This window comes from Prenolepis imparis, unplaced genomic scaffold, assembly GCF_030444845.1.
Source record: "Prenolepis imparis isolate NDT839.2.m4 unplaced genomic scaffold, iyPreImpa1.0 SCAF_1, whole genome shotgun sequence".
NCBI classification, from domain to species: Eukaryota; Metazoa; Arthropoda; class Insecta; order Hymenoptera; family Formicidae; genus Prenolepis; species Prenolepis imparis.
The window spans coordinates 8,386,911-8,409,412 of NW_028141159.1; the positions used below are offsets into that span (position 1 = coordinate 8,386,911).

Below are 22,502 nucleotides of genomic sequence, written 5' to 3' on the forward strand. Positions count from 1 at the left end.
TCTGAGAGAATACTATAATGAGTGGAATCCACAATAAGTGGAATAATATTATTTTGCATAATAGTAAAAATCTTATTGTATAATTAATGAAAATTAAAAAAAAATATTTGAATGTGGAAAACATATTTAAATGTAGTAACATAAAAAGATGTAAATATTCTACTCAATTTATTCTCTGTTTTTCTGCTTCAGGCAGATAATTACAAAATTGGATGTGCGAATTAATCATATAGGACGTTACAAACAAAAGCATAAACATATCAGACTCGCTATTATGTCTTAGTGCATGTTATAAAAACTGTTCTCAAATTTGCATGGATATGACAATGCGGCGATGCATTTCTCATTTTATGACGAATTTAAATATATGTAGGATAGTGGAATCTTACTGCAGTTCTAGTTTATTTTATAGTTATTATGTTCGAAATTCTAGACAAATTTTTATAGTAATTGTTAATCTAGAAATAATTACACACATCTCCAATTTTATTACTTAAGGATCTATTTAAACATCTAATACATGTCTGTATTTTACGCGATACACAAACTTCTCGTCTAGGATTTCATGTTTATATGCGTACATATTAATATGTGGCCGGATTTCTGCATCGCAGCTTAGCTGACTGATAGCATAGTTTATCTCCTACGAGGTAATGCTGTCGTCATTATTTGCTTAATCACTATGCACGATTAAATTTAACGCTCTGTCTAAATTGCTTTTGTGCGAGCGACCTATTTCTCCGAAATAGCATTGCTTTTATTTATTACAATATTCTTTTTTTACACGAACAAGATTTACATAACTGCGTTGACGTTAATATAAATGTAAGAATGTTAGTAATCAAACTTGTGTTTTTATCTAATTTTATGTTTTACATATGATTTAGAAAATAAATATGTATTTTTTCTGCTACAATTTTTTTTTAACAATAATATTTTAAGATTTTTTCAGAAATGTATTGTTGTGTTCTATAAAAAAAAATCATTGATTTTTTTTGCGTAAATTGTTTATTTGATTTCTAAAACTGCGACACAGTTTTGAGATAAAAAGATAAAAATAATTTTTTATATACTTTTACTAATATCTAGTAAACAATTTACTAGTAATTTCTAATTAAGAATCAAAGAGTATGAGATATAATAAGAGCATAGATACTTAATAACAACGCGTGGAACAATCATATCTTCAGATCTCACATAACTTAGTAAGTTGCAAATGCATTAACCTACACGACTACAAATCTCGTGTGGTATGTGCTCACATCTGTACTAAGTAAGTATCTTTCTAAGTTCAACGCTGCACCATAATTCAGCCAACGAACTAAAGTTTACTGCCTGACATACCGTTTGCTATCAGCGTTATTCGCTCAATTAACACACGATTAAATACAGTTCGCACAAAAAAATATAACCGATAGAAAAACAAAACTAAAAGACTCTAAAAATACATTTGCCACGTTTACGAAGTGGCAATTTAACGCAGCTCGAACATATCTTTTAGAATACAAGTATGTTCACGCAATGCAGAAAATGTGAAATTTTTCACGACAATATTTACGCTGCTATGATACAATGGTGATTTTTATGTTTCAGGATTTTGTTACAGGCTTGAGTATATTATCCCGTGGCTCAATAGACGAAAAACTTCGTTGGACATTTTCTCTTTATGATATCAACGGGGACGGCTGCATTACGAGAGAGGAGATGACGGACATTGTGACTGCCGTATATGAGCTGATGGGAAAATTCTCTGATCCAAACTTGGATCCCGAAGGCGTACGCAAAAAAGTGGATCGTATGTTTCGGGTAAGAAAACGAAATCAAATCTTCGAATTTCGTTCTTGTATGGAAAACAAAATTTAAAAAATTTTTTATTATATAGTTAATAAAATTTTATTTTTTCTAAAATTAATCCAACTTAAAAATAAAATCTAATTAACTTGTAATTAATCTGTAATGAATTAGATAAAAGCTCTGAATTAAAAGTAATTGAATTAAAAGAAATCGTTCGAAAGAGTTTCAAGTAAACAAAACGTTAAAATTAATGAGTTTTGTGCCTCGTGCGACGGCTGTCGATAAATCGTTCACTTTCAACGAAAGAAAACGAGCGTCTGCAGAAAGTGTATCAAGCAAGACAGAAACGAGCCTTCCTTTTTAGAAGCTGTCACATTGTTAGCTGCGGATGACAATGCCCGCAGTGCACTCATTCTCCCCACCTATCTCCACCGCTACAGGCGAAAAAAGGAGCAACCTGTTTTACAGACACAATTTGCGCAGATGACATATCTTCTCTCTGCTCGATACAAGCTATACGCTTCGTCAACTCTATGACGAATGAAGTTCAAAGAGTTAGCGTTTTTAGAACACGATATATTGTGTATTGATGATCGATTCGCGTAAAACAGATATGCGCGTCTATTGAATATAGCTGTTTCGTATTATTCATAACAAATATTATCCACTTTAAACTAATAGATTGATATTTAAACAGCTTATCAAAGGACATATAATAACTTTCATTTTACCTGTGAAAATTTTTTTAATTCAGAAATATGTTAGACGTGAAATGAAGCTTCAAAGATACGAAATGATAACATAAGTAAATTGCTAATCCTGCTTTGCTTAACGTATGCAATTAATAAATGCTCTTTTACATAATCAAAATTCAATTATACTATCGGAAGATACGGAATTTTAGGTCGGAAGCTTGTTTCGCAGTCTATTACCGGCGCTCACGTTAAGCTGCCATGACTCTAGATCCTCATCTTCGATTCTGTGTAGCCGCAGTTAGATACGTTGACGTGCTTCCTACGCTCTCGCTGACGTTGAAAGGAAACGCAAATTCGACGGTAAAGACGAGGCGACCAGAAAGGTTAAACGCCTTGTTTAGGGTTGCTGCTTCTGAAACATACACACCGATACATGTATGCACATTCGCGGTCGTGTGTACGACGCGGGAGCATAAGAGAGATAGGATTAGCACAACACGCGGAGCTCTAACTCGGGGAACCGCAGTATACGTGCGCACACCTTACGTTCACATGTATATATACGGATAGTTTAAATTCTAATTGCCTGTGGTTTCAGTTTCTCAAAGGTCTCTCACAGGATTTTCTCAAGGAACTAGCTAGCTTCTCAATCTAACTTGCAGCCTCTGTGCGCTGCCACACATTATATAATAAACACAACATTTAAAAGTTTTTAATTACTCTTATGACAAAACCATTAATCTTTTTGTTTGAGGTAGAGTAGAGCACCATTAAATTGTATATAAAAAAAAACTATGTACTTAATCTGTGTAATTAATAATTGATGATGATAAACAGAGAGATCATAAGATTATTATATAAATTTTAAAGTTGTACAAGAAAAAATCTATTATTATTTTATTTAAATGTGATATTAGAAAATAGAAAAAAACATTACATCAGCTCATTTTTTAAAGCTCTGTTGAATCAATGCATCACCTGTGATGTTATTGAAGTTCAGCAAACGATTCGATAATAATAGTAAAACTACTGGAGGTTGCTTGCTATCCAATTAAATGTTATTCTTGCCTATCTGCCGATATTCTATAGCCAAGTCCTTTAATCTACCTGATATAATTTGTTAGTTAGTTGTTTCCAATCAACTCTGTGATTCACCGTAAATCGAAACGTTTGCGCGAACCAGAAACTCCAAAGTTCTATGCGCAGATGTTACTTGTCGGTTAAACTTTATTGTCGTTATATCAATACCATCTGTGCTATGCAAATGATCCGTAACAATGGGGTGCTATCTCCTGGTGCGGCACGCGTGGAAAGAATATTGATGATGAGTATGATGACATTTTAAATCATATTCAATAATTAATTATAAATGCGCAAGTATAAATTCGAGTTCCATTAATACATATGGAACAAACAATATTTCTCGTTAAAGATACATTAATATACATTGCATATATAGTATACATATATATATTTTTTCTTGCAAATTATTAGCCTGTAACAATATTTCATTTTATAGAAAGAAATGAAATCGCACGTGCAATCTACATATAGATACACATCTTAGATATTTTTTCCTTTTGCGAATATTAAGGTTTGGATATGTAGGTAAATTGATTCAAGACTCTCATGGAAAAACTTAAAGAATGCGGCTCGAGACAAAATAGCTTTTCAGATGATTTTTCATCTTCTTGTTTCATGTTTCGAATACCTTAAAATTTTACTACGTACTTTGTCGAAAAAAAGTCTGCGCGACAAAAGAAGTATAATGTGGCAAATAAAATCAAGATATAGTAATAAAATGAAAAATATGGCGATAGAAGAGATTGCGCGTACAAAGAAAAAAATTAATGTACAAAATGAGAAAAGTTTTATTTTGTCATTATATATGCAATGTTTGCACGAGGTGCTTTCAACTTATAGCGAGTGCGATTTGAGATGAAATTACAACAGAGATTCACAATACGTGCTTCAAAAATAAATGAGAAAATAAATGAATGGAAATCAAATGTTTGGCATATATATCTCACGTTACCGATGTCAAGTTTTTACTAATGATTGATGAAGTACTCACATTGCTGATATATCATATTCATAAAAATCCATCGTTTATGGTAATTCACTTTATTAAACGCTTTCATTATTTAGCTTTTTTGTTTTGTTAAATAATAAAAAAAAGTTTTGTGTACCGATCTTACTTCAATGTGCTTATAATTTTTATTTATTTTAAATTTCTTTCCCTTTCTATTTTGTGTCTCAATTTTGTGTACTACACATTTATCTATCACTCTAACTCTAAAATAAAATACTATTTCAATCAGGCAATTAACGCAGAAGAATAAATAAAGTGAAGATATATGAGTGTGCATTAATTGAATAGCTTCTCGCATTTACGTTTAGTAATGTGACAGTTTTCTTAATTATATCAAGAATATTATAAGAGCTATTCTTATCATATAATATATAAATTAATAAGAATGCTAATATTGATATATATAATCTGTATACTATTTTTTATACAAAGTCATTTCAAAGAATATCACAAAAATTACACAGGCCTAATTTAGGAGTTTTCGTAACAAATATCTTTTTATGCAAAATAGAGTCTTCAATATAGTTACAAATAATTAATAAACTTCCTGTACAATAACTAAAACATATACGTCTGTCTTTTTGATCTTCAAACTTTATTAACTTACTTCTTTTTAGCACTATTAAAGTTAACTTCAAGCCATGAATATAAACCACGAATGAAAAATGGACCGGTGGACATTTTATAAACTTCTAACTTCTAGCAGCATAATGGCATTGAACGCTTACGAAGATTCTCAATACATATGCTCGTAAAGCAGTGAAAGAACAGACCTTCTCCTCTATGTATAGAATCCCATCAATATACTTCTGCTTTTAAATTACTTTTTAATATTTAGCAAACATAATTATACATAATTGTTTGAAAAATGTGAATCAACTATTCATACGCTTCTATGTTTATTTAAGTTATATATATTTTAATTAATTGTGTGTGCCATTATATACAATTTTAATAAATATTATTATAATTTATTTTTTATTATAATTCTAATAAGGTGATAAACATAAAAAAATTGTCATGGTAAGAATTGTCTTGTCAAGAATTTTTCAAAACTTTTCACAATTAACTTATTCATATCTTACATCATATCTTACATTATAGAGATCTTATCAATTTCTATCTATTTATATTTTTATATTATTTTAACATTTACATGTGTTCTTACACTCTTTCTCTCTCTTATTCTTTTTTTCAACTGCAATCCATTTTCAATTTTTCGCAACATTTCTTTGTTATATGGATATCTCTGTTTCGATTAAATTGTTGCTAATTAATCACGAGGAAAGAGGTAACGAGTGTCGGTCGCGGAATATCTGCGTTATTCGTAGTACTAATTAAAAACGAGCTTTATTCCAGTTTCGTTCGCTTTAGATCACGATTAAATCCGTCCCATTGTTTCTAGAAACTGCGCACCTAGCTCGCTAGCACTTTTCATCCCAGGAAAATTGGCTGCCTTGCCAATTTTTAATGATAATATCGAAGCGTTTTCATGTTACGTTACGCGCGAACTAAATATAAGAAATAATAAAATATATATGCAAAATGCAAAACATATATATATATATATATATATATATATATATATATAAAATAAAAATATATTATCAGAAAATATCAAAACATATTTAATGATAATAACTGCAAAATTGCTGAAAATTGATTTATCAAAAATTGTTAAAAAGTTTATTCTTAAAACATTACCCGATAGACTTGTAATAGCTTGTATAGTATTGTGATACAACGAATATTTCCTTCAAAGTACAAGATTGAAATCAAACCTAGTTTAAAATGTTTTTTATATTAAAATCATTTCTATATTAAAACGTTGTTCTATTATAATGTCGGTTCTATTATAATTTCTTCTAAATTCACCCAAAATTTTATATATTTCTAATTATTTCTATAATTATTTCTGATTATTATAACTTAATAACAAATCTACAATAATGTACCATAGCATATATATTAGTAAGTCGTGGCACCAATTAATCCCATTCAACGCAATGTACACAGCGACAGACTCCTCCCCCGCGTACATTGACTTTGTGTTTCGCAATGTGAAAGCAGTAATAATTTTGCGATTCTCACCTGCCGATGACCGATTTACTACCGTGCAATCTAAATGTTCATACATGCACACAACACGACTTGAAAGGCCAGCCTCCACTTTCTCGATAATGTTTGTTCTGCAAATTAACTCGATCTGATAGATTGCCATGAATCGCAGATAATTAACATCCGGTAGTGGTTGCGTTTCTGTCCGAATATATTTGAATGAGAGAGAGAGAGAGAGAGAGAATATGTGCAAAATGTGAAACCTACTATATAGCAAACAATTTATACATTTACTTGTATAATTATTTATGATCTGTTATATTAATGGCAAAAGAAAAAATCTGACAATTTTTAAAATAAATCCTAATTTTGTAATGTGATTATATTGATGTTAATGGAATGGAAAAAAATAATACTAAGCTAATAAATTAGTTATATATATCATAAAAACATTGATATTATACATAAATTATAAATAATGCACACAATAAATAGAGAGGGAAAGAAAAAGCGCTACGCAGTAGAAATAGACTTCCAGTAGTCAGACCGTCCGCGTCCGTGGTTGATCAGTTCTACTTTAAGTGACGCATATATACGTGTACATACCATCGCAAAAGTGTGAGAAGACGTTTATGTGCGCTTTTCTTTTTCTTTATAATATATCGTCTTAGGTCAGTAGTGGTGGTCCAATCTAGGTTAACTTGGTGCTTTTTTTCTTCTGAGTTTAAGCTTCATGATAATACTATTAATTTATAGTTCAGTCAATTATGTTAGAGTTGCCATGAGGTTTCGTGTATCTGCAACCCCGTGACGTGAAACAAAGAGAGATTTACGGAGCGGATTTTAGTACTTTCCTCTCTATAGAAAGTTTACATAATGCCATTATAACATTTTACATAATATCAACTTTTTGACGCTTCATTATATAGTTATTCATTGAATATTAAAATGGTTTACAGTTGTATCATAACACAATGTAAATTTAATATTTTTATTTTTATTATTATTTTTATATATACGATAATTATGATTTGTTATACTAAAAGTTATTAAAAGATTATTCATTCAAGCAATTTTATATAAAATATATAATGTGTCTTTATATTTTACTAAAGCACATAACATAATCATTAAAAAAAAATGTGGTCGATAAATTACACATACCACCGTTTTATTAATGTAAATACGTGAACCAATTATCAAATTAGTAATCTGTGATTAATAACATTTTTTTTTATCCCTTTAATTAAACGATATATATTACTTTAAAATTTTTAGCAACATCCATCAACAAAATAATATAATTGGAAATTTTTAATAAACATTAAACGTTATATAGAGAAAGCTTTAAAATATAAATGGACTTTACTTGTTCTAGAAAATGGATGGCAATAGGGACGGCGTAGTGACGTTATCCGAGTTCTTGGAGGCTTGTCGAGCAGATCCGGACATCTCGACCAGCATGGCAGCTCTGGACACTGCCTTCTGACACTCACAGAGTCCGCGATACATACCATGGACCTGAAAGGATCACTCAGTTAAGAAATAAATCGCTCAATGTTGTACCTTAACTCCCTGGACCAGAGGGAAAGGATTCCTCAAGATGTGTCCCGTCGTCTTGAAACGACTGATATGACAATTTCTCAGAATCGATTGTTTCGAGAGACGACATTGCGTCACTTTGCGCATACTAGTTCAACAAAAAAAATGTACTCGGTAAAATCTCTAGATATGCAAGAGAAGAGTTGTTATTGAGAAAAATAGGGAAAAACAAACAAAATGGAGTAAATAAATGGAATATTAAAGCTTAACGTTTGCGACTTGAATATAACAAAGAGCAACAAATATATAATTGTTTTGTGATAGGAGTGAAAATTAAGCGAATATTTGATCGGCGTGTTGTCTGATAGATAGAGTGTTTGTACGATATTAGATATCAGAATCCGCAAATATATAAAAAAAAATTAATAATGGAACAGATTGGGGAGTCGAAGTAACGAGCATGTGTTATAACGATATTTTAAAATAACTTTGGTATTTTGCTTGAAACTTGTTTAGAAAATGATAAAATCGTATACAAATAGCACAATATCTTTTACAAAAAGGATGTATGTAATGAGTAATGAGCCTTCCCCCAGTAGCTCTCAAGTGTCGGCAAAGTGATGTGTAACAATTTCATAAAGCTTTAGTATTAGTCAGTATAAGGTGGGATTAGCGAATAAATGATAAAAGCGATTCTTTGTATCGAGTGGATATTGTAAATCGTAAACGCAAAATGTTTCAGAATGTATTTTAAAGATTTATGCATGTCGTTACTCGCACTCTATTTTATTTTTCTCTTGTGTTAATTTTCATTATGGAAATTTTCAATTCAGATTACTATATATCATTGATATTTATATACATTATTCACGAAGGCAACACACACATCCATATAAAAATATAAAAGATAGAATTATATTATATATATTTTTAATATTCACATACTGAATTAAAGTTTTCGGTATTAATATTATGTTGCTTATACGTATATATTTTTTAATATATCTTAAACGATAGATACATTAATTAAAAGTTAAAAATTGTGTTTTTGAGTTATAATTTATTGTAGCGACAGAAAACACAAGCATACAGTCAGTCACTTTTTAAACAATTGCAATAAAGATATAAATGCTCGTAATTTTCGTACAATTTATAATAACAGCGTGTGAGTTTCGCGTGCATATGGAAACTGCAACACAAAGAACAAAGTTAAATGTGAGAATGAGCGTCGACTCACGAATGAGATATACAAAGTTTATCATGAATCCCGTCATACAGCTGGACATGTCAAGCGGGATTTGTTGTTTCTAGTGCGTAAGCATGTAGATGGTAAGCGATATCAAAATATTTATTTTTGTGACAGGTAAGCGTATTATTGTTGTAAGATTCTAGATCGTAAAGACTGCGTGCTGCTAAAGAAAGAGAGAAGCGAATTAAATTAATCGAAAATGAAAGGTGTGAAAGAAGTATATAGATTGAAAGCAGGGAGCCTCTATCGAATTTGACGTTCGGGTGATCTTGTTGCCGAAAATATACGCGAAGTGTACGTTTTATTATAATTATCCAACGACTCGTGGAGACTGGACCAAGGCTTCCGCGATGGGCGAAGAAGATTTACTTGAGCGAAATATATTTAATCATTTTCTATCACTGCCTACTTCTGGTTAACTATAAATAAGGAGGAATGGACAAGCGAATGAAACGAGAATCTCCGATGCATCTCGAGATTAGCGAATCTGATCAAAATTGTTGATATTAGATTGGAAAAAAAACGAAAAATGTAAGTTATTTATTTTAGATATATATACAAGTATATATTTTTTCGTTACGAGTGCGTTTCTTGTAAAATATATATTCGAGATAACAAGTCGCGCGAGCCGATATTTGAATATTCCTCCGATCTAGAGAGTAATGCAGTACGGCGACTAACTTCTTCAACAACAAAAAGCTGACAAAACTCTAACTCACGCGCTGCATCAATATGTCGAGCGTTGAGAGGTAATATGGAATGCGAATAAAAATAAAGTCAGAGCGAAGTAACAAAGAGATAGATCGTATACACGATGGAATTACAGGCGTAAAGATTTCTTCGATTTTTAGCAGCGCCTATTCATAGAGCATAAGACTTACATGTAAATTGAGATAAACATCGAATGTTGTCTCATATCAACTCGATCACTACCGCATGTCTTTGAAGTTACATAAGTAAGTGTATAAAAGACAGAAACGGGGTAACTGTGTCGCATAGATAATTTCGAACTCGATTGGACATTAGTTTTAGACATGAGAAGGGAAAGAAGCAAGTACTCTTACCCCACGATGGTTAATCGAAAATAAGCTAGATTTAATATGTTGTGAGCTTTTTTATGCGCCGCAATTAGTTTTAGAATAATATTTTATTATTTTTTAACGCAAAACTAGAGAGAAACTGACGGTAAAACTGGAATGTTATTAAATTCACAAGATGTAAAAAGAGAGCATGTGCAAGATAGTAATTGATAAGGGAAGACGAAGTTCTAGTATTTCTTATTTCGGATGTAAGTTCTTTACTATGTCTTAACGCCACTGTGTGTTTAATTCATCTTATCTTAATCATATCTGCGCATGTATTACGCTTGCATACTTTTCCTCTGCTAAAAACATAATTCAGTATACATTTCTCTATAGCCTCGCTACTTCTTGTCACTGTCATTCTAAGATAGTTTAATCTCTATTGTACTCTAGAACTTCGAACTGCATGTTATCTTCTTTCGCAAACATCGAGTTATTTAGAGGAAATGTTGTAAAATTTTAGTAACGTAAGTTCAATCATGGTTTATCAAAAAATTGGGAAAGTTTGATTTTAATTTAACTCTTGCTACACAATAGAAATTATTTTATGTCAACGATAAGAAAACGAGCTACTTGATAATTATTATTGTAAGATAAGAATATATATATATATATATATTAAATATATATATGTATATATGTGTGCAGTAAAAAAAAATTATCAATTTTCGATTTTAATGTGTTATGCAAACAAAAAAGAATAATATGCAGTGCTAAATAATTTCAAAGTTTTTATTTAACTTTGCGATTATACTATGCTGAACTATGAGCTATAATCTCGTACTGTTTCCCTTAGATACTAATAGTTTTATATTATTGGACAATAAAACTTCTTTTTTATAACGCGATCAGAAGTATTCAAAATATAGTTACCTAAAATTTAATCATATTCTACAAATTAACGTTTTAATCAGCTGATTTCTGTCAAAAAATATTATTCGAGTTTAAAGTATTATAACATATTATTTATAACATTGTTATTTTAATTTTTATAACATATTTTTATTTTAAAATTTAATTAGCAAATTAACGCTTTAATCAGCTAATTTCTGTCAAAAATTATTAATCAAATTTAAACAAACTTTATATAAAAATATTCTTTTTGTGTAAAATCGAGGAATATCTCAATACGCTTCTGATCGCTAAGAAATTGAAGTACTTTCATAATATATAAAAGAATTTTCAAAAAAACAATAAATAAATAAATTTATTCAATGTGCAAGCTCAACATTTGCATAAAATTAAGTTATTTTTCGCTATTTTTCACAATATTCAAAAATTCTGTATAATTTAATGCGGCTGTTATATATGTAGTTGACATACTTTTTTTGCATCGGTCTTAAAATTTGTCACACTGTTTCCAACAAACAAATAATTGGAAAAAATGATAGAATAGAGCATATCTTTTCGATTGATTCTATTACGTGGATACTATTCATGTGTAGCTATAACTATTCAGCTATGCAAGGCTCCACAAAGCCGCGAGTACTACTATCTTGACCCTTTTAATGTAGAGACACTATACTCGAATAGAAAATTCAAAGATCTATCAAAATCTATCTCTTCTCTGTAGATAGTTAACCGAAAGTACTTTCGGTGATATTTATCATAGACGTTATAGCTGCTGGACAGAGAAAATATAACATGATTTGATTTGAAAGTGACGCAAAAATGCAAATGGTAGAAGTACCAAAACGGGGAAGTAACATTTGTTATTCACGAAAGTTCAAGAGAAAAAAAAAAGAAAGAGAGCGAGAGAGACGTATGTGTGTATATGTGTGTGTGTGTGTGTATGTGCGAGTGTGTGTTATATTTGAAAAAAGAATTATTAAATAGAAAATAATAAACAATTGTATGGCATCAGGCTATATATACACGTACTATAGAGAGAGCTGACAGATGGTCCAATCATTCAAGAATAGCCTGTGTTATGAAAAGTATGAAAGAAAAGTACGTGCAAAGTTATAATTATATAAAAAGTGTTGTTAAACAGAGCATTGCAGAGACACATTTGCATAATCGTAATAATAAGATTATAAAGACGAATTTTCAATTATTTAATTAAATTTAATAAAACTATCTCTTTTTCATATTTAAAATTATTAAGTTTTTAATTAAATTAATATTTAAATCATAATTATATATATATTTTTTGAATTTTTGTATTGTATTTAAGGTATATAAATAGAAAACTTTTTCAAGGTATTTACATCTCAAAACAAAAAAAAATATATATATTGATTGATTTATATTAAGTTTATTAAGTAACTTTTAATTTGTAATTTTTACTTCCAAATATGATAACTTTAAATGCCTACACTTATTTTAAGCAGTTTATTAATTATTAAAATAGGTGCAGAGTTATGCTGATTATCTATTATAAAGATATTCCCCTATTTTATCCGAAGTTAATTGTTGCATAATTATACGATAAAGTATATGTGTCATGTTAATGCATTACAAAAATGTATTAGATGATTTTTCAAGCATCGTACGTTGAATACAACAAAGTTGAACAGAAATTTTATTATAATGTTAAAAAATGAAGGATTTTAAACAGATTATAAAAAAGACAACAGGTAAAAAATATTCATATATATTTTCAGTGTAAATCAAGTATATATGTGTATATACTTGTGGTAAAGACTACGTATTTCATAGCTTTAACGGTACGCCAATACCTAGGTGGAAACAACTTCTTTGATAGCGATATGTTAATCGTGATAATCATGATCAACGACATGTGCAACGTTTCGTAGTAAAAGGAAGCTATTTAGTCAATAATTAAATGTGTTCTGGTAACAAAGATGGTGTGTTTCCACTCGAGGAAAGGCGTATAAAGGAATAATCGTTTGGATGTTGATTGTTAAATGTTAGGATAGCAGGATACGGCGTTATGTCCTTTCAACCCAAACTAAATACCGAGTCCCTTTAATTGCGTACACACAACTTGCATTTTGTTAATTGATCGTTTCTTATCTATAACTACACAATCAATATTGTGTCATTATTTATTTAATGCAATCTTCAATACGTGTCTGTATTTGTTATGTAAAATGCGCGTATAATTCAGCTCAATATGGCCTTTTCTTGCACGCAGATTTCGAAAAAAAAGTGAAACATTTGCAGTCATTGTCATCACTTTTCCGCAACGAAAATCATCACTTCTCATTTCAAATGTTTCGGCCCCGAAAAGATAGCAATTGAACATACAAGCGAGTTTTTCGTATTATCTATATGAATAAGAATTTGAAAAGATTGTATATTAAACACAATTTTATGTATCGTTATTTAAATATTTTGTTTTGCATTATCTTTTTAATTGTTTCGAAACCTAGTTATTATTGCAATTATATATATATATTAATTATAATTAATTGAATCAATTATTTATTGTATTATTCTATATTTTAAAAATATGTAACTATTTTATAAATAAATAGATAACCAACACATATATCGTTGCTTTATTATTAATGTTATAGTTTAATTATAAGTTGAAAATTGTAAAACAATTAATGGATTATACGATTATATTTATGTGTGTGTTAATGATATCAGAAGTAAAATAATTAATCTATCGAAATATTTCAGAAAAATACGTCTTTATGGAAGAAAATATTATGCCATAATCAAAGCATACAGTATGAATAAGAAACAGAATAATTAAGAAATCATAAATAAAATATCTAATCACTCATCCAATTTGAAAAATTTTTCAATTTCATCGATCTTCATTCTATAATGTTAATGTAACAATCTTAGTTAGCTTATATTAATATTATGTAAAAATTCTGGAATTCCAAATTGATATAAAGGTTATAAATAACATGATCAAAGACTTGCACCTGTTTCAGAAAATACATAAAATGATCAACATAAAAGATAATGCAGGTCATTTTATTTAAATTAACAATATTAGTATAATACATCTCATAGTAATATTAAATTTTACTTAACATAATTTTGACAAGTTAACAAATCCTAATTTTACTTCCAGATAATAAAAGATGCTTTCGTTTTATATAAGCCAATTGTACAAATTACTCTGAGGAAATTTTATCATTATAAACTTGTATAGATAAAGAGGCCAAGATGTATCAACCATATAGATTGACATATAAAAACATTGTCTAAAATTCTTTGAACAATTCACGGTGTAGGATTGCTCTAATTTTTAATTTTAAGGTTCTGTTTTCAATTTTACCTCTAGCTGACTAGCCACATAATTCCAGTATCGCCATCTTATTGTATCATATTTCTTTGACAAATCCTTACATAGCTAAAACATAAGTACATATTGCAATTATATTATATTATAATTATATTATTGTATACACACTATAATTATATTAATGTATACTATAATTATACTATAAAATAAATATACAGAAATTGAAAAAGTATAAACAATTACATTAACAGAAATAATTCATGATATATTCAATAGATCAAAGTATTGAGATTGTCCAAATAAAACTTTAAATGGCAATCCTGAATCCAATAAAAAATAAAAAGAGTAAGAATAATGTAGAATATAGGAACAAGAAATAAGAGAAAGACAATGAAAGTAAGAGAAATGAGAAAAAAAGATTAGCTAAACTTAAGAGATTAAAATTTAGGTATAAAAAGGAATTTTATACACACACACATACACAAAAACTTACTTCATGTGCAGAATTAATGTGAAATAAAGAAGATGGGGTTTCATCAGATGAATATTTTTCCTGACAAATATCAATTATACAGGCCAACAAATGATTAGTGCGACATCCTTCTTTATACATTTCTTCACATTTATGTCTTACTTTTTCATTGTAACCTAAGCCCTTGCTATCACGTAACAGTATTCTAAAAATATAATTCGTAAACAAAAATATATGTATATATTCAAATTAATATTATTTTAATATTATTTTTCTTCTTTAATTAAATTTTCAATATAAAGAAAATAAATATAATTACCCTCTTAAGTAATTCCAAGCACTCTCATTTCCTTTTGATAGTTCTATTTTTTTCAGTGTAAAATCAACTTCCCTATTTATCACTTCTTGCTCAAAGTTGGTCGTATTACTTATGACAAAGTATCGCTGATTCCAAGCAGAATTGTTACGAACATCATCATTTAACAATTGTTCCACATATTCCAATTCATTGTCATATAAACTGTATCCATAATTACATACATATGTGTCAGTATCATATAATAAAAGAATATTTATTATAATTCCATATATACATAATTATATATACTAACTTGAAAGTTTGTATGCACCATTGACGGTGTTGCCAAGCATGATAATTCTTTGCATCCTTACATAAAACACTTTCTGTAAATGCTAACTCTTTACTAGGATCTTGCAGCCATTCAACGATGACTTTTCTGTGATGCCAAACTTGATAATTTTTAGAATTATATTTTATCATTCGATCTGTATATTTTAATTCCTCCTTTAAGTTCTTTGCCAAAGCTTTAAGTATCTCTCTTCTGTATTGCCATACAGTATAATTAGCTGGATTAAGCCATATACAGGCTTCTGTTAAAGCTAATGCACGCTCTGACTTTTCACCCGACTTTAGAATGGCACGGAAATAATCATAGGCATCCTTAACTGAAAATTAACAATAATAAATAATTAATAAATACAAACATATAAAAAAGCTATAACTATATTGACACAAAATTTCTTTATAGGTAATAAATTTATGTATTAATAGTACAAAAAATAAGATGTGAAAATATGTACTGTATAATGTACAATTTAGCTCAATTATGATATAATCCTTAGAATTATATATGCTTACACTTTTCGGAATATGCAATTGCTACAACAGGATGAGGTCCATCATCCTGAGGTAAAGGAGTCACGTCACTCCATTCATCGCGGTCTTTATACAACATCCACGGCGTTTTCTTGTGATTATCGCCACAATTTAATTCGTCGTCAGAACTATCCGACATGCTCTGCTTTAATATTATAGAGAAAAAATGAGATCGCACACAACAAGTTGTTTGACAAGTTCTAACCTATTCTAAACACTTTTCACACTCTGCTCTTCTAAAGATACATATTTAAAGCATATACACATCAAATACTAGTATCAAATCTGACATCAACTCTTTGTAAATCTGTGTTTTATCATTGTTTTTGGAATAAAATAGATGTAAAATGCACGTTAATGTGCGGAAAGAAAAAGATGAAAAAAGATGTATATGTTTATCAGCTGATAGTAAAACCAGATATGACAAAAACGATAATCATGGCTAGAGAAAGAGCTAGAGATGACTCTCTAGGGAATTTTTAAAATAGCTATCTCACGTTATTTTTTTATACAAGTCTCTTTTCAATACAATAATTATGTAAAATACCAGTTACTTTGCAAAGTTAAGAAAATATCATTGAAAATATAGATAAAGAATGGAAATATGTATCAAATTAGTAATTATTGCTTTAAAACTTCAATAAAGTTAATAGCATAATTAATTTTACCCATTAAAATTTAAGAGATTTATTGAATAACAAAACAAAATCATAAAATTGTTTTTTAAAGATATTTAAATAAAAATTCAGGTAAAAGATGGTTGCATTGCATAATACAACAATATTCTTTACAATAACCTATATTATGTATTGTTTACAGAATAAACTTGTTTTGCACAAAATACACACTCATCTCATTCTCTCTCAATTCTATTCTCATATCAGACTCATTCATTTTATGTGCTATATACCTATATAGCATTCCATAAAAGCACAATTGTAACTTAACAAATTATTCCCATTGTTATTGATACAAATCGTTTTACAATCATCACTATTGTATATTAAAACATACAAACTGCTCTGTGAGAATTGAAATTGCTTTTTCTTTTGTAGGCATAATACTTTTTTTTTTTTTAATTTCTAATTTGTCTATTGTTCACACAAATCGTCGAAATTGATCTTATATATAATAAATGGCTCTTTTGGGAAAGCCAAAAAAAAATAACAGATACTTATACAAGTATGTGCAAAATGGAATTTGGTTTTTTTTTTACAAAATATGAATTACCTAATTATAATTAGTTTTTCTCCTCCTTCTTCTCGCCTTCAGATTCCTGTTGTGACTGATTTTGGCTTTCTCTTTCTGCTGCCATCTGTAAAATCAACATATTTAAATAATAGTTCTTGAGATGTACAGAGCACTGTAATCGCGTATATTATAAGTTTATTTTTACATAAACTAAATACCTTCTTGTATGCCATCTCAAAGAGCTTCAAGCTCGCTTGTTGGAGTTCGTTCGTTTCTTTCTTTATTTCTTCAGGCTCAACATCATCTTTCTTAGCCAAAGTCTCTCGTAGTTTGGCAACTAATTCTTTAAGTTTATCGCACTATAAAAAAAAAAGAGTAAGTATAAAGATATCCACATATAGAAATACCAAGAACAATTATTAATAATATTATACCTCTTCTTGTGGTAGTTGTGCTTTGAATTCTTCTAATTTCGATTCTGTATCATGTATAATTCCCTCTGCTTGATTAATAGCTTCAACTCTTTCCTTTTTAACCTTATCTGCCTTTGCATATTGCTCAGCATTCTTAACCATGTTTTCAATTTCATCTTTGCTAAGGCCACCACTAGATTGAATTACAACTGTAATAAAAAATCAGAATTAGAAAAAATGTGTACCTATATAGAAAATGTCATATTATTAATAATAACGACTCAGTTAGTGTAGTCCACATATTTTACTCAATTTTAAAGTAAACTTCGGAGACGAAAAATATAAGCATCATTGTGTTACTGATTCTTTTTCATACACATGAAATTATATAAAAGTTACATACTTTGTTGCTCCTTGCCAGTTCCTTTGTCTTTGGCTGATACATGTACTATACCATTCGCATCGATGTCAAATGTTACTTCTATTTGTGGTACACCCCTTGGCGCAGGTGGAATGCCAATAAGACTAAACTGTCCCAAAAGTTTGTTATCACTAGCCATTTCTCGCTCGCCTTGATGAACTTTAATTTCGACTTGAGTCTGACCGTCTGCTGCTGTAGAAAATACTTGACCCTTCTTCGTAGGTATAGTTGTATTACGAGAGATTAATCTTGTAAATACACCACCAAGTGTTTCAATACCTATACAGAAATATTTAAAAAATGATTTTTTGCCTTAATTAATAATACATAATGTAACTTTATTTATAAAGTTAAATAACTAAAAACTCAGTAAATCAATGTCTTCATTTATACCATCAGAGAGAAGATTAGTCTAACACATCACAGTTTTATATACCAATGCAACAATAGAAGTTTAAACAGTTTAAATAATAATAATTTACCTAATGACAAAGGAGTAACATCAAGAAGTAGAACATCAGTCACATCTCCTGCGAGTACACCTCCTTGAACTGCAGCACCAACTGCTACAGCTTCATCTGGATTTACAGCTTTTGATGGTTGTCTACCAAATATTTCTTGAACTGTCTGTTGTACTTTAGGAACCCTAGTCATGCCACCAACCAATAAAACTTCCCCAATATCAGATTTCGATATTTCGGCATCAGAAAGTGCTTTCTGACATGGTTGAACAGTACGTTTAATCAGATCATTTACTAGACTCTCAAATTTACTTCTGGACAGCTTAAGATTCAAGTGTTTTGGTCCACTAGAATCCATAGTAAGATAAGGTAAATTTATATCTGTTTGGAGAGAACTTGACAATTCAATTTTAGCCTTTTCTGAGGCTTCTTTCAATCTTTGCATTGCCATTGCGTCTTTAGTCACATCTATGCCTTGCTGCAATTTAATGAAATTGTTAATTATTGATATTGATATAAATTTATTTCAATTTAACAACTAATTATATTTAATTGCAAAATACGTGTGTATACCTCTTTTTTAAATTCAGATACAAGATAATTAACTAATGCATTATCAAAATCCTCTCCTCCCAAGAATGTATCTCCATTTGTAGATTTTACTTCAAAAACACCCTTCTGGATTTCTAAAATTGAGATATCAAAAGTACCTCCACCTAAATCATAAACAGCAATGCTGGAAAAAAAAAACAATACAGTAATCACATCTGTTTTCTTTTTTTACAAAATATATAAAATATATTGCATAGCTTTCAGTGAAATATTTCAATATATTTAAGATACATGACTCTTAAAGAGGCAAGAAATAAGAATTACATTTACACGATACTTTTTTCATATTATACAAATCAATTTAAATATAATTTTCTTACATTTTATCTTCCTGTTTATCCATGCCATATGCAAGTGCAGCTGCAGTTGGTTCATTTATAACCCGAAGCACATTCAATCCAGCTATCTGACCAGCATCTTTTGTTGCTTGTCGTTGTGAATCATTGAAATATGCTGGTACAGTAATAACAGCATTTTTTACTGGAGTATTTAAATAAGCTGCAGCAGTTTCCTTCATTTTCATAAGTACAAATGCTCCTATTTGGCTGGGAGAGTACATCTTTCCATCAGCACCTTGTACCCATGCATCTCCGTTGGATGCTTTCACAATTTTATATGTTACACTTTTCCTATAAAAATAGTATTATATAATAGTAAATATTAGCATAAATATAATCATATTCATATATAATAAACTATGTAAATATCAATGTGATACCTACATATCCTTTTTTACTTCAGCATCCTGAAATCTTCGTCCAATTAATCGTTTTGTTGCGTAAAATGTATTAACAGAATTTGTTACTGCTTGACGTTTTGCAGGCATGCCAACTAAGCGTTCATCATCTGAGGAGGAAAATTATTTATTTATTGAAAAAAAAATCAATTAAGATAATGATCAAATAAAATAAATAAAAAATTAAGTAAAAAAAATATTCCAGAAAGTTTTTTTTTTTTTTTTTTTCCATTGCATTTATATATCATATGAATAATTGTAATTCACAAGTTACAATATAAAGAAAGTATAAACTTTTAAATATAATATTAATATGTTGATATTAATATGCTTTAGTACCTTTTGTAAAAGCAACATAAGATGGAGTGGTTCTAGAACCTTCCGCATTTTCTATAACTTTAGCTTGTTTGCCTTCCATTACTGCCACACAGGAGAATGTAGTTCCGAGATCGATACCAATAACTGCACCTTTTACACCTTCGGATCTATGAAAAAAATGTTTATCTTAAACTTATTCTAAATCTAGGAAACATATATAATTGATATGTATTTCTTTTCAATTACTTACTTATGCCGATACTGTTGGAAATCAGTAAGCCGATGTGATACAGTGACTGTTGGAGCTGCAACCTATAAAACATTAATATAAATTTTTAATATACAAATATACAAATATAGAATAATACATATATGCAGAAATATTATATAATCAAAGTAATTATTTTATTGCAGAAGATCATATGTATAGCATTATTAAAATGCTTTGTGGAATAAGTTAGAAAAAATGAATACAACTATAAATACTCAAGAAAGATTTTATATTAATATATAGATTATATATAGATTTTTCATAATATATTTTTTAGTGCAACAAAGTAGAGATTTTGTTATAGAAAAAATCTATAATAAAAATATTTTAAAACAAATATATGATCGATTTTATTAAATAATAGTAATAAAATACTAAGTACAGAGAAAATGGAGCGATATTAAAAAATGTAAAAGCGTTTGCGAGGCGTGAGGTATCCACTCACGTGCCGGCTTTAAAATCGGCGTCGTGACGGAATTACGATGTGTGGCGAGGACTTTTCGCGATGCATAATCGCGAGATAATCTAGAATCTATCGCATAAAACAAAAAGCGCTGCCAATAAAGATGCATCTCTCGTAGACGACGTGCAATTAGCAACGAGCGAAGGCTAGGAAAAAGTATGCGATGTGATATCGCTCTAAATCTATAAAGACTCACATTTTTCAAAATCGTGCTGAACTGTTGCTTCCTCGCGATGTCACACGCCACACCGACGTAATTGCGGTTCAGTAATCTCGCGGCGGTCAACATCTTTCTTCTTTTCCACAAAAACTCAATAAAGAATGGGCAGAAAACGGCGGTATCCTCGACTTCACGTGTAATGATGCAACTCTCGTAGAGATCTGCACGGATATATACCATGTGCCATGCGCGCATCCGCTCGGCGACTGGAGGACCAATCGCGTTAGAGCTCCAGCCGTATGCACCAATAGCGATCGCGTACAGTCATCTCGAGTCGTTTCGCCTATCGTGGCTTGCGTAAGATCCGGAAAGTTCTATCGAACGCGAAGAAGATTACGTCATCGTAGATCGAGATAGATCGATATCATTATCGAAATGAAGCTTGTCGCGAAACAACGCCAATGTTCTCTCTGTAACCTGTAACGGTTTCAGTTGTTACATATGTATTATAAGTGCTTGCAAGAGAGATATAAGTCGGAGAAATAGAAAAATATTCAATAACCGGGACTCTACATCGGTATACAAGAATAATTTCCACATTTTAAACGGTATGTATCCGCGAATATGTATATCGAACGTCATCTAACCAAATATGTCTGAAATCGAATGATGATCCGCCGCGATACAACAGGATTATCTCTTTAATAATATATTTATTTTACATATATCAGTACAAATGATGTTAATATGGCAACTCTAATTTTCCTTTCAATATGAAATTTGCATTATTATAATACAATAGTATCCGTTATATTGTCAAATGTATAAAAACTCTATATCATAAATATTATATTCCGTTAAATTATCATTTTATTTGGCGAGGAGGGGAAGGGGGGAGACGCAACAATACAAGAACACATTGAAATTAGAATAAGTTATAAAGTCTTAAGACTAAACTCAATCGAAATCAAACTGTTTATTGCTCTTCTGAATTATATATACATTATTCGTTATATTTTATTTAATTGAAACTGCAATAACAATTTGCAATAAAATTACAACAAAATGTGTATTAACAAATGTGCGTATTAGAGAAATGAAATGGAGATCATTATATATAT

At 29.7% G+C, this 22,502-nt stretch overlaps 3 protein-coding genes across 3 annotated transcripts in view; 1 reads left to right on the plus strand and 2 right to left on the minus strand.

Annotated features, from left to right (window-relative positions):
* Positions 1–13,903, plus strand: part of LOC145944740 (Kv channel-interacting protein 4) — a gene marked incomplete at its 5' end in the record, with an annotated part of 40,661 nt that extends 26,758 nt beyond the window's left edge. Inside the window, 2 exons of the mRNA XM_083053297.1 lie at positions 1,594–1,806; positions 8,018–13,903. Of these exons, the coding sequence (XP_082909423.1) occupies positions 1,594–1,806; positions 8,018–8,128 (324 nt within the window). The remainder of the gene's footprint in view (positions 1–1,593; positions 1,807–8,017) is intronic.
* A 507-nt stretch (positions 13,904–14,410) lies between these two features.
* Positions 14,411–16,756, minus strand: Fnta (farnesyl transferase alpha). Its single transcript, XM_083052846.1, has 5 exons — positions 16,318–16,756; positions 15,770–16,124; positions 15,478–15,678; positions 15,180–15,363; positions 14,411–14,794 (listed from the first exon to the last, which is right to left on the minus strand). The coding sequence occupies exons 1-5, from the start codon at positions 16,472–16,474 to the stop codon at positions 14,696–14,698; spliced, it is 996 nt and encodes a 331-aa protein (XP_082908972.1). The 5' UTR covers positions 16,475–16,756; the 3' UTR covers positions 14,411–14,695.
* A 362-nt stretch (positions 16,757–17,118) lies between these two features.
* On the minus strand, positions 17,119–21,644 carry Hsc70-5 (Heat shock protein 70 cognate 5). The gene is made up of 11 exons (XM_083052858.1): positions 21,418–21,644; positions 20,738–20,799; positions 20,509–20,654; positions 20,156–20,279; positions 19,754–20,062; positions 19,395–19,557; positions 18,843–19,299; positions 18,343–18,639; positions 17,961–18,148; positions 17,745–17,885; positions 17,119–17,650 (listed from the first exon to the last, which is right to left on the minus strand). The coding sequence occupies exons 1-11, from the start codon at positions 21,634–21,636 to the stop codon at positions 17,576–17,578; spliced, it is 2,181 nt and encodes a 726-aa protein (XP_082908984.1). The 5' UTR covers positions 21,637–21,644; the 3' UTR covers positions 17,119–17,575.
* Between the last annotated feature and the right edge of the window lie 858 nt (positions 21,645–22,502).